At 35.3% G+C, this 12565-nt stretch overlaps 1 protein-coding gene and 1 non-coding gene across 2 annotated transcripts; one reads left to right on the forward strand and one right to left on the reverse strand.

Moving 5' to 3' along the window:
- The first annotated feature begins 999 nt into the window (after positions 1-999).
- LOC130993370 (protein DEFECTIVE IN MERISTEM SILENCING 3-like) lies at positions 1000-5349 on the forward strand. The gene is made up of 8 exons (XM_057918235.1): positions 1000-1215; positions 2610-2762; positions 2902-3016; positions 3292-3529; positions 3824-4015; positions 4138-4461; positions 4604-4829; positions 5165-5349. Exons 1-8 carry the CDS (start codon positions 1081-1083, stop codon positions 5198-5200), a joined length of 1419 nt encoding a protein of 472 aa, XP_057774218.1. The 5' UTR covers positions 1000-1080; the 3' UTR covers positions 5201-5349.
- Positions 5350-7266: 1917 nt separating this feature from the next.
- TRNAQ-CUG (transfer RNA glutamine (anticodon CUG)) lies at positions 7267-7338 on the reverse strand. The gene has a single exon. It is a non-coding gene; the product is annotated as a tRNA-Gln (tRNA).
- Positions 7339-12565: the final 5227 nt, after the last annotated feature.

Here is a 12565-nt window from a genome sequence, read left to right on the forward strand (position 1 = left end):
TATGGTCGACAAGAATGTATAATGCTGAATGTTTAATGCACCATATCTATCTTAACTCCAAAACAAATATGCACAATTAGATCTGTTGTAATTTTGATGAATATCATGTATGTGTTTCAATTTAAAACACCTCAAGTTGACTCGTAATAAAACAAGATCAATTGCAGTGTAGTAAGCTAATCAGTTTAATGCACCATATCTATCTTAACTCCAAAACAAATATGCACAATTAGATCTGTTGTAATTTTGATGAATATCATGTATGTGTTTCAATTTAAAACACTCGTAATAAAACAAGATCAATTGCAGTGTAGTAAGCTAATCTAAGTCGAATCTCAGGAAAAGTTAAACAGGTAGATAATTTGTATTACATACACAGAAAGATAAAGAATCCTAAATATTCTAATCACAGGTTACTCACAACTCAAGTTGGGTCTGACAAAAATGGGTGGGCGCAGCTCGCCTCTAGTCGCCGATCTCCGACTCCTCTTCACTTTGCAAATCCGATTTCCATCCCATTTTTAGCACGAATGACCTCTTCCACTGCAATTCTAATAAAAAGTCAATCCAAACTCAATCATGGCCATTAAAACTCAGCAAAATACTACTCCATCGGTTTCATTATTTATGGCACGTTGTTTTTGGACTCGGAAATTAAGAAAAATAAGATTATAGTGTAAAATTGTATAAAGGTGTGTGGGCTCATATGTTTTATAGTGTAAAATTATTGTCTAAAAGAAAAACGAGACATTTATGTTGGGACAACCCAAAATAAAATACGTATCATTAATAATGAATACACATAAACATTATGACCATCATGAATACACATAAAATTGTAATAAAAAATGAATAAACATTATGATATGATAGTAGCTAGTAGCTACTTTAAAAGACAGCCGCCAAATTAGTTTAGGGTTAAATTAATCAAGCTCTTAAATATTAATGATCGAACTAAATATAAAAAATTAACTTTAAATTTAAGGTATGCATAATATGTATACATAGATTAATTGGTAAACAATAGATGGAAAGAAGACGAGAAAAGGAAAGAAAAAGAATTTATCGTACGAGCACTTTATGCGCGGCGCATTCAGCAGTAGTAGTGCACCTGTGCTGATCTGTCAGTCTCTGAGAAACGCCACGACTCGACTTCCGGCGATGTTCGGCGCCGGCGGAGACCCCTGGAGAATGCCTCCTGACCCGGCAGCACAGGTGCTCTTTGAAATGCTTTGTTTCTCCATTTAATTTGCTTCTCTTTTCCGTGATTATTTCTAATTAACATTCAAATTGGTGGTTGTGAGCTTCCTGAGACGTTTTCCATGTCTATGGAAGTGGAGAAAGCTCTGAAGTCGAACATGCAATTGCTTTTTTTCTCTCTTCCTTTCCTTTTTCTTTTTGGTATAGAAGAAATTGAAAAACACAGTAATGCAGTCACGGAGATGGACAAACCGTGAATCATGAAGTTATGAGAGCGATCTGTTTCAATTTTTTACGCATGTACCTTTTTGGTTTTAGGTTTTGGATAGAGCTAGAAGTTTTCGAGGAATATTTGTGGATTTTGAGTTGTTTAGCAACACTGATAATATTGATTACTGTACGGTGCTGCAGATGTTACTTAATTTGGTAATAGACATACAAACATATATACAGTATTCGGTTTCGAATTTTCCTAACATGCATATGTGCTTTCGATCTACAAAGTAAGATCCAGTGTGGTTTTGTCTGGATTAGTTTATTTTGGAGAAATAAGTGGTAGATATAAATGGTGTTGAGAACTTCGTTTAAGATTCACTAATGCATAATGGTTCGATATTTTCAAATGCCATATGATATGAAGCAGAAAATTTGTCAAATTCTGCAGCAAAACTCGTGTCTGTGACTATGTGTGTATATGTATATGTAACTTTTAAGTGAGTCTCTTGTGGTGGGGTTATATCCTGAAAAGCCAGTGTTGGTGTTACATGATTGATGTTTCTTAGCTACTCTAACTGAATTCAGAGATACTGCTGCTTGTCTATTCCGTCACGGGCTCTTAAAACCATTGGCGGACACACATAGGGGCATGGAGGGGCTTAAGCCCCCCTCAAGTCATTTTTTCTTTTCTTTTCATTTCTTTTCTTTTCAGGGGTGTTTACTTTGAGTGATAGGATGGATCTATAAAACTAATCTGTGATTTACTTTGATGGCTTGATAAATTTTAAATTTGTTTGACCATCTTATCATTCAAATACTCAATCCTATGTTTTATCAATCAATCCTAACACTCAAGTAAACTCCCCCTAAGGATCTTCAAATTACCCAAATTTTGTGCAAATTGTTGTGCATAAACCCCCATCAATGAACCGGAGCGCATAAAAACTATATTATCGAAGGAATTTAAAAAACATAGCCCCCATGAGAGATTTTTTGTGTCCACCCTTTCTTGAAACTATGCTTCTTCTGAAGCAAACACATATAAAGAAGATATGTTTTTTTGAGTTGACATACCCATGCATCCACATTTCATTGCAAAGACCTTCTTACTCTTGTAACACTTGTTTGTCTTGATGCATTAGCTTTCTCTGTGATAGTGGTACTAGAAGCTGAGTAATGCTCTTTCTTTGCAGCTGTCATATAGTACCAGAAAATTGGTTGTTTCTGACCCATCTTCTTTTAAGCATGCTGACACGAATTCCCTTGATATGGTAACAAGTCCAGACATGCAAAACGCAGGGAAGAGTCAGCAGGCTGAAGTTGAGTTAATTGCTGCCCATTCTAAGGTTTGTCAGTTGTCACAGAAACTATCTGATCATGCATAAAGGAGTATGTGGTATCAGTACTGTTTCTAACATCTGAATATCATTTGCTGCTTGAGGGAAAATCATGACCTGGCTTAACAAAGTTGATGCAATTTTGCAGAAACTTCAGGATGATTTACAGGAACAGGGTCTGAAAATTAAGCATCACGAGGACAATCTTAAATACTTGAAGACATTGAAGAGCAATTTAGATGAAACAATTCTAGATATGCAAGGTATCTTCCTTTACCAAATTTGCCTGGCCTTTTCCACTACCCTTTGTCTAGTTCCATTCTAGCAGGAGGGATCTAAGGATGCTTAAAATCGCAGAATAAGTTGCATATCTAAGGGGAATATATATGAACTCAAGGGTATTCCTAAATTTTGAATTTTATGTCGGATAACCAAATCATTTCTCACCTTTCAGTTTAGCTACCCATCTATATATCTCACTTTATTGTTATATCCTTATCTTCTTTTGATTCACTTCCTGATCATCTTTTTCCTCTAGTCGCTCTTGGGAAGTATGATAAAGCAAGTTTCGTTCGGACAAAGAAGGAAGACCCTGCACATGTGAAGAGTGAAGAAGAAACAATTGAGAATATTCTTAAGCACGAAAACTCTGGGGCTGCTATTGTGTATAGGATGAAAATCCAAGCAAAAGCTCTGCCTTCTGATCATTCACTCACAAAGGATGTAATTGGTATTGTGGCCACACTTGGAAAAGTTGATGATAACAACCTTAGCAGGCTGGTCCACTTTTCCTACCTCCTTTTTCTACTGGCAAATTTATAACTGCCTGAAGTTTGGAATGAAGGCTTCCTCTCTGTATGGTTTATTGTATAGAAATATTCTACCCGGAGATGTATTGCTTGCAGAATATTGTTTCTAAAGCTCGTTTATAAATTGATTCTCATTTGTTTTGGTCACATGTCAGTCTCATGTCATGGAATTCTGTACTTTTTTTAAAGTTTCTGGACCATCTAACCAATTTTGATTTCTATCTGCAGCTAACTTATTACTTTTTTAATTATCGGACTTAGGCTTCTTTCTGAGTATCTGGGCCTGGAAACCATGCTAGCAGTGGTTTGCAAGACGTATGAAGGTGTCAAAGCCCTGGAAGTATACAACAGGGAAGGTTTAATTGACAAAAATCTCGGCCTTCATGGATTTGCAGCTTCTATTGGGAAACCCCTGGCTGGTCGGTTTCTTGTAATCTGTCTTGAAGATATAAGGTTTGCTTAAGTTCGTTTAATTTTCTGTTTTTTTTTTTCTTTTTACCTATCTCCTTTTCTCTTTCATTCTCCACATTCCATTAACAGTTTGTATTTGCGATGCCTTTCTGGTCTCTGCTTAGACCATTTGCTGGTGAATTCATAGCTGACGATCCTCAGCGGAGGCTTGCTCTTCTAAAACCAAGATTACCTAATGGAGAAACTCCTTCAGGCTTTCTGGGTTTTGCTGTGAATATGATCACCATTGAACCTCATAACTTGTATTGTACCTCGAAGAATGGGGGTAGCCTTAGAGAAACACTCTTCTATCATCTTTTCTCAAATCTGCAAGTATATAGATCAAGGGAAGACATGGTAAAAGCTCTCACTTGTATAAGAAATGGAGCCATATCTCTCGATGGAGGAATGATAAGAAATTCTGGAGTATTCTCCTTGGGCAGACATGAGTAAGAAATCTGACCATAATTCACCTATCAAGACCCTTTTTCTTGAAAACCTAACGTCTGTCTATCTATCATACATTTAATTGATGACATTTGCTATATTGTTCATACTAGGCTGATTTTACACTTGACTTTCTAATTTAAGGAAAGATATAGATCTGAAGTTCCCAACTGGCTCTGAGATGTTCAACCTTCCTGAGGGTTACCTTGAGATTGAAAATAGTGTAAAGGAGACAAAATGGAAGAGGGACCGAACATGCGAAGATATGAAGAGAGAGCAGGATCTGTTTACCCATGCTAGGTTCAACTATGAGAAAAAGAAGCAGGAGCTAATCCAGTTTCTTGCTAAAAGTTCATCCAATCTGTCTCAGGTAATGCAATAATAAAAATCCCATGAAAGCTGAATGCTCTGTTAACCTTCCCCTTGATAGCGAGTAGATGGAAGCCGGAAAGTTTTCCATGTCTCAATCTTGATGTAGGTAAATTATTATGTACTTTATAAATGGTTACCTCAGAGAGAAACTAAAACAACCATTCACCAAAGATGAGCTGAATTTATGTGTGGTTTGACCGCTTGTAAGTCTTAAAAACAATTGTTTGACGATGATATGCCACTTTGCTGTATGTATTGTATGTTGCTCTCCTTTATCTTGTTGGGCTACACTTTCAGGACCATAACCTTTTTTTGCTTTGTTTGTGTTATCAGTATCCGATGGGAAGTGGTGGATCGACCCCGAGATGATTCCGCACAGGCAATTGTTGTGGTTGTTAAAGAGCTTTCACAAAACTTGCTAACTCATGTCATCTTCATTTGTAACCCTTTGATGTAAAACGAAAACTATAAACGCCACATTTCACTAGCATGTGTTTCCAGTGCTATGCTTACTAACATATGGCGTGTTTGCTTTTGAAATTCGCGGTGTTTTCAGAATCTGCAGCAGCAGGGGTTTCACCGATTGAGGTTGGACAAAGTAGCAATTAAGAGTATCCACACATCGGCTTACTCATTTTAAGGAGACTCGAGTCATTTCTTGGATGAGTAAGCCGATGTAGCCCCCTGCTTACTCGAGCCTTACTCATCCGGATGAGTAAGGTTCATCCGCCTTTATTGCACGTGCCACTTTTAAGGGACTCGAATCAGGCTCAACGGATATAGGGTGCTTACTCATCCACTTTTTATATGGACGAATCGACTAATGTAGGCTACTGACTCACAAGTGTAGTCCTCTCCTTGGATGAATAAACCACTTATTCAACGGATGTGGATACTCTAAGTTGTCTTAGTTTGGCAAATATGTTAACAAGATTACGCTTTGATAAACCAGATAAATGTTTCAACAAAGACGATTGATTTGATTTGATTAAGTCTTTATTAGATCAGATTAAAGAAAAAGGATTCCTTGCATTTCAAGATTAAGGGGGGTGTATTCGTTGTGGAATTTGATGGATTTCTATGGATTTTAAAAGTCTGGGTGTATTCGTTCAAAACTTTTAAAAGTCTGCAGAAATCTGGGTGTATTCGTTCAAGACTTTTAAAAGTCCATATAAATCTAGATGTATTCGTTCAAGACTTTTTAAAATCCATACAAATCTAGGTGTATTCGTTATTCCATTGACTTAAAATCCGGAATGACTTTCATGGATTTCATCCAAAAAATACACACGACGAAATTCGGTCAAGAACCACGAGAATTGAAATCCATGAAGTTTTAAGCAAGCGCTGAGTTCCAACGCCCGCTGGAACTCAGCAATCGTTGACAAGAGATACAGAATTCGTTCATCTACCCTCTAAAGTCCCTTCTCACCCTTTTTTTTCAGAATTCTCGCCTCTCTCTCTCACTTTCTACTGACACTCATATTTCTCTCTCACACGGTTCGGCTCTTTCTCCCTCCATCTCTGACTCCGGCGAAGTCCAACGTCGCCGCCGCCGCTTGGGCTGACGAGCACCGCTGGAGCTGCTGCTGCTCGCCCGGAGTAGAGATCGCCGCCGACTACCGCTGCTGCTTCGCTGGAGTCGTGGCCTGGAGCTGCCTGAGATCGACGGCCTGGAGTTGCTGCTGCTCGTCCGGTGGTCAGCGGCTCGCTGGAACCCATAAAAAGTCACAAACAAAAGAAATACATTTTGATATAAACAAGCACATGCAGACTACAAAAAATCCGGAAAAAAAAATGAGAATGATAGGGTGAATGCAACATTCATAATCGGAACCTGAGTGGTTTCGCGCAAATTAGCGCCGGAAATATTCATGATTTTGCAACTCAAAATTCAAATGAGAACATGCGCACATTCATAATCGACGATGGCACTTTTGTTTACTGAGAAATGCACTAAGCCCCTCAAATTGTTACTATTTGGTTTTAGATTTGACCTCTCTTAATTTTCTGTTTTGCTAATAATTATAGGTAAATCCCAGCGGTCGCTGGAATTGCTAATAATTATGTGTAAATCCCAGCAGTCGCTGGGTTTCCAGCGCTCGCTGGGTCTTTTCTAGCGGGCGCTGGTTCTCCGCGGGCCCTGATTTCATGGAATTCAATTCCAAAATTATCCCGTAAAGTCTTCGAAAATAAGTGAAAATCGGGGTGAAATCCAACCACGAATTCTTTGAAAGTCGTCTGGAATCTATGTGAATTCCATGGAATTTAAATTCCATGGACTTTTTAAAGTCCGTGGAAATCCACAACGAATACACCCCCCTAAAGTTTGAACTTTGAAAGAAACGAATTATATGAGTAGCTGCAGAGGAACACAAGGGCAAAAAAATTATTAAGTTTGAACTTTGAAAGAAACGAATTATAAAAAATTATTAAGGTTCCACCGAGACTTGAACTCGGGTTACTGGATTCAGAGTCCAATGTCCTGACCACTAGACCATGGAACCACTTTGTTATTAGCAATCCAGAAATATTATAAGTCTAAATTTATCGAATAAATTTCCCCCTACCCAACGACTTTGGAACCTAGTCACTTGGTAGTTATATTTGGTGGGTCAATTATCGCATTTGTCGAAATAGTAGCATGACAATATACATTACTTATCTAACTTTGTTATGCAATTACTTAAAAATCAACTCACAACGTTTAGCCATTTTATAAGGTTAATTTACTAAAAGCTTTTAATTTCATAAAATTTAAAATTTTGAAAGTTAAAAACTATAATTTGAAAATAAATTTTAATTAGACACAATTTTTTTCAGAAATTGTATGTAATCTTAAAATATGATTGAATCAAGTTTGATCAAAATTCAAAACATGCTCCTTCCGTCCTTCGAGTAATAATGACTGAGAATGCGATAAATTGAATTATTGAAGTATTACAGCGTATTCTCTTTGGTCGCAAGTTTATCATTAAAAAAATGTGAAAATTTTATCACATTTTAGTGATTTCTATCCTTTTTATTTCATGTTTTCTTTAGTAAAAATAATTAATCTCATACCATATTTATTCTGTACATTTGTTCTTTTTGTTGGAAATAAATGAATAAATTGTTAAATAACTATGCTATCCTTATTATTAATTGATTAATTTATATTTTTCATAAAACATACTTATTTATTTACAATTTATAATTAATGCAATTTAAAACATAATATTTTTTACATTTAAAAATAAATACACACACACGCACATATATATGATTAGTTTCTATGGAGAAATTAATGTTTTTGCAAAATTTAGAAATGTTGAACATGTCAATAATTTTTTATGAGCATACCACAATAATCTTATTGAACGTTTGGAGTTCAAATCTTGGAGTGCGAGATTTTCAACAAATACGTCCGTTCATAAAAAAATTATTAACATGTTCATCACAATTATTGAAATGTTCATCAAAATCTGAACACGAGATTTATTCTTAATTATTGACTGTTTGATTGAGCTATTTTAATAGTTGATCAGATTGTTTCTCCTTTCTTTCAACATTTGCATTTCTCCATTGAACCTTTTCACCTTTTCACACACACACACACACACACACACACACACACATATATATATATAGAGAGAGAGAGAGAAAGAAAGAGAGGGAACCATATCAACCATTCGATCATCAAGATCTACGATGAATGCATCATCTTGCTGGATGAATGCATCACCTGAGTTCAAATCCTGAAGGTGGGAGTGAATTTTTTTTTTCAAGTGTATTAATTTTAACAGTGGATGCATAAATTATACTGGTTCTTACGTTCTCATGAAAATGTAGTTCTCATTAGAACTGCACCGTAGGGAATGGTTTCAATGAGAATGGACAAATGTGGTGAGAAATGAGAATGAATTTGGAACGCTAGATTTTCAAATCCTATGACTAATATTTACTTGGAGGGGTGAAATTTTACCTATGTTCGAATCCTTGAAGGAGCGAAAATTTTATTAATTAACTGAATATCGTTATTCAACATTTTATATATCTTATTCAACACTATATATTGACTTATTCATTATTCTCATTTCTCACGAAAAATAGCATTTTCAATAGAACCACGCCCTATATGTGGAATGGTTCCAATGAGATCCTTCATATATGGCTAGATCTTAGATTGTTTTGTAGGTGTTGATTTAATTTATACTATGGTTGATATTTATTTGGAGAGGGAAATTTTTTGCCTGAGTTCAAATCCTGGAGGGAACGAAAATTTTACTAATTTTTTTAGTATCATTATTCAACATTATATACTGTCTTATTCATCACCGTATACTGGCTTATTTATTAGTCTCACTTCTCACGAAAAATAGCAATCTCAATAGAACCTAACACACACACACACACACACACACACACACACACACACAAACATATATATATATATATATATATATATATATATATATATATATATAGGGAAAAGCTCTATTGAGAAAGACAAATATTTAAAGAACTGAGAAATAATCTCATCCATTGATCATGATCCGTCAAACGGTCCAGAATTAAGAATAAATCTCGTGTCTAGATTTGATGAACATATCAATAATTATGATGAACATGTCAGTAATTTTTTATTAACATACATATTTATTGAAAAGATGTATTTGTTTAAAATTTCGCACTGCAGGATTCGATCCTCAAATCTCCCCAAATGTTCAATAAAATTATTACTATGTTCATAAAAAACTATAGACATGTTCAACGTTCCTAACTTTCAAAAAAAAAAATTAATTTCTCCATTGAACCTAACCCTATATGTATATATATGTATGTATATATGGACAGATTCTAATAAAAACCTCTATTAAAATGATAACTACGAACTAATCTTGGCCTTTTAAAAAATAGATCCAATGGTCAGGAATAAATCACTTAAAAAACATGCCTAATTTGTAGGGATTTATATGATAGTGCAGTTTTTTCTCTTTTACATAATTAAAAGGTTAGTTAAGTCTTTTCTAATATTCTTAATTAATTAAAGGGTCATTATTAGTAGTGATTTTTATGTTGCACGAATAATTTTTGTGTTGCATACCATTTTATTTTGTTGCATAATTAATTATGCCATTCATTATAATTGTATGTAGATTTCAGTTGCACAGTGAATAAGAATCATTGCACATATATTGTAATGCATACAATTGCACATATATGTGTCGAAATTGCACAGATATCTATGCAACTACAATGAATAACTATGCAATTACAATAACAAAAGTATATCTGTGCAAATAAAATTAATCTATGCATTTACAATATCAACTGTGCAACACATAATAATGAAAAACACATTTATATTCAAACACTTCAAATTTTGTTGAACTGTAAAACACATGAATAACTATGCAATTACAATTTATACTATGCAATAATAACATATTATTAGTTATGCAATTACAATTTCAACTGTGCAATAATAACATATTATTAACTTATCATGTGCAATAGCCGGAGATAAGTTCTTGTTTTTTCAAGAATTCGTCGCCGCCGTTGACGGTGGTCTCCTCCACGAAACCGACGGTGGATTCTTTCTGAAACGTGACAAATAGCTAAAGATACATCAAACGCCGCCGTCGTCTGAGATTCGCCGGTTGATTTTTCAAAAAATCCACGCCGCCACCGAAGGTGTCTCCTTCAGTAAGTCGCCGTTTGATTCAGAAATTCAACGCCGCCGCCACCGCCGCCGCCGCCGGTTTCTTCAGACTTTCACCGGTGGTTGAATCCGTCGCCGAAAGAATTTTTAAAATCGGCGATGGTTAGATGCACATATTTTCAATTAATCGGCGATGGTTAGATGCACAGACTTTGCACGGTTGTCGCCGCCGTCGGATTTTACACGTCGCCGCCGACAGAATTCCCAGAACTCGCTGTCGCACGGTTGTTTCTCTCTTCCTTTTTTTTTACCCTAGAGTGAAAGAGTAACTAAAAATGAGGAACCTGTGGAGCATGTTAGTGGAATAATTAATTTAATGCATAGACTACTTTTCTACCCTTTTAATTTCAATTAAATTTAAATTACAATTTAAAATGTGAAACACTAGTTTAAATCTCAACCCTTTATTTTCTTTTAATCAATAGTTGTATTGATTCCTAGTTTTCATTTTAGAGAAGGTTTCTATGTTAACCCCATCCTATATATATGCATATTGTACTAAATTATAAGCATAGTTATGGGTGTCTAAACGGGGCGGGTCGGGTACCCTACCCGCATTTTGCGGGTACCCGACCCCGATTTTTCAGCATTTCCTCTACCCGCTATCCGACCCGACAATTATGTCGGATACCCTAATATCCGACGCGGGTATTAGGATACCCGCAACCTGCATACCCGCACTATTGTGAAATTTTTGATTTTTTCCTTTTTTTTCGTTTTTTTCCGTTTAATTCTGTACATTACCCGACGCATTTGGTTTAATCAGTGTGTCCAACTTGTGAAATCGTGTTGTATTTTTAAAATTTGGGTAATTTAGGTTTGTTTAAATTTCTTTTGGTAAAAAAGTAACTTTCAAGTTGCTACTATTTATCAATGAAATCAAAAAATGATTTTAATTTCTTATTTATAAAATAAATATGAAAACTACTTTTTTAGGGGACGAAAATTGCTTTTAGTTTTCTATAAATAAATGTTTCTTCTTTTACTAATGAAAACCTATAGTTTCATCATGTAATGAAAATGCCCTGTTCCCTTTCTCTCAAAAAAAAAGAAAGAAAAGAAAATGCCCTTAAATATTTTCTATGTAAATCTGCTGAGCAAAAAAATCATGGACTTTGACCATATTTTAGTAACATTTTATGTAATTAACTCCGAAACAATCATGTGAAAGAAATTTACAAAAAAAAAGGTAACAGAAATTTACAAACTAGCATTACGATAATTTATACTAATATCCTTCATTGTCATATACAGAGATGAGAGGGTAGAGTTAGGGCACGCTGCATTTCTTCTGTTCTTCATAGGATTTTCAGAAATTAAAAATCAAAATTAAGATTAAACTACCATTAAATAATTTAAATTATATAAAATAATAAAAATATATATTAATTAATTATCATGCGGGTATTGCGATACCCGTTGGGTATACCCAATACCCGCAATTCTCGCCTACCCAATACCCGATGCCGACCCGTATCCCGCCTTAGTCGGGTATCGGGTACTCGATACCCGCTCAGGTATCGGGTTCGAATCGGGTATACCCGATACCCGCTACCCGCTACCCGTTTAGACATCCCTATGCATAGTTAAGAAGAAGAGCAACAGCTAGAGACACATGACGAGTCGTCTAATCTAATGTATATTGTTTGCAACATTATGCATTTACGTATTTATATATATGCATATTTGTGTTCAATTATATGTATAATTAAAGCGATGATCGGTGCAAAAAAAATATACTCCCCCCGTCCCACGATTCTTGACACGTATTCATTTTGGAGCCGTCCCATGAATCTTGATACGTTTCTAAATATAGTAACAATTATTACATTCTCTCTCCTACTTTATCACTTTATTACCTTCTTTCTCCTACTTTAAAACATCTACAATTCCTTAATTCTCGTGTCAAAACCAAACGTGTCAAGATTTGTGGGACGAAAGGAGTATGTTTTTAAAAAATTTATACATATTTTACCCCTATGTATATTTTGCCTTGAAATACCTCTGTCATATCTCACGTGCTTAGTCGT

Source organism: Salvia miltiorrhiza, chromosome 7 (assembly GCF_028751815.1).
Source record: "Salvia miltiorrhiza cultivar Shanhuang (shh) chromosome 7, IMPLAD_Smil_shh, whole genome shotgun sequence".
Classification (NCBI taxonomy): Eukaryota; Viridiplantae; Streptophyta; class Magnoliopsida; order Lamiales; family Lamiaceae; genus Salvia; species Salvia miltiorrhiza.

Coding starts and splice junctions, on each gene's coding strand:
- LOC130993370 (XM_057918235.1), top strand. CDS start 1,081: ATGCGCGGCGCATTCAGCAGTAGTAGTGCACCTGTGCTGATCTGTCAG. Junction 2,763..2,901: donor TAATTGCTGCCCATTCTAAG/GTTTGTCAGTTG, acceptor GCAATTTTGCAG/AAACTTCAGGATGATTTACA. Junction 4,462..4,603: donor TTCTCCTTGGGCAGACATGA/GTAAGAAATCTG, acceptor TTCTAATTTAAG/GAAAGATATAGATCTGAAGT.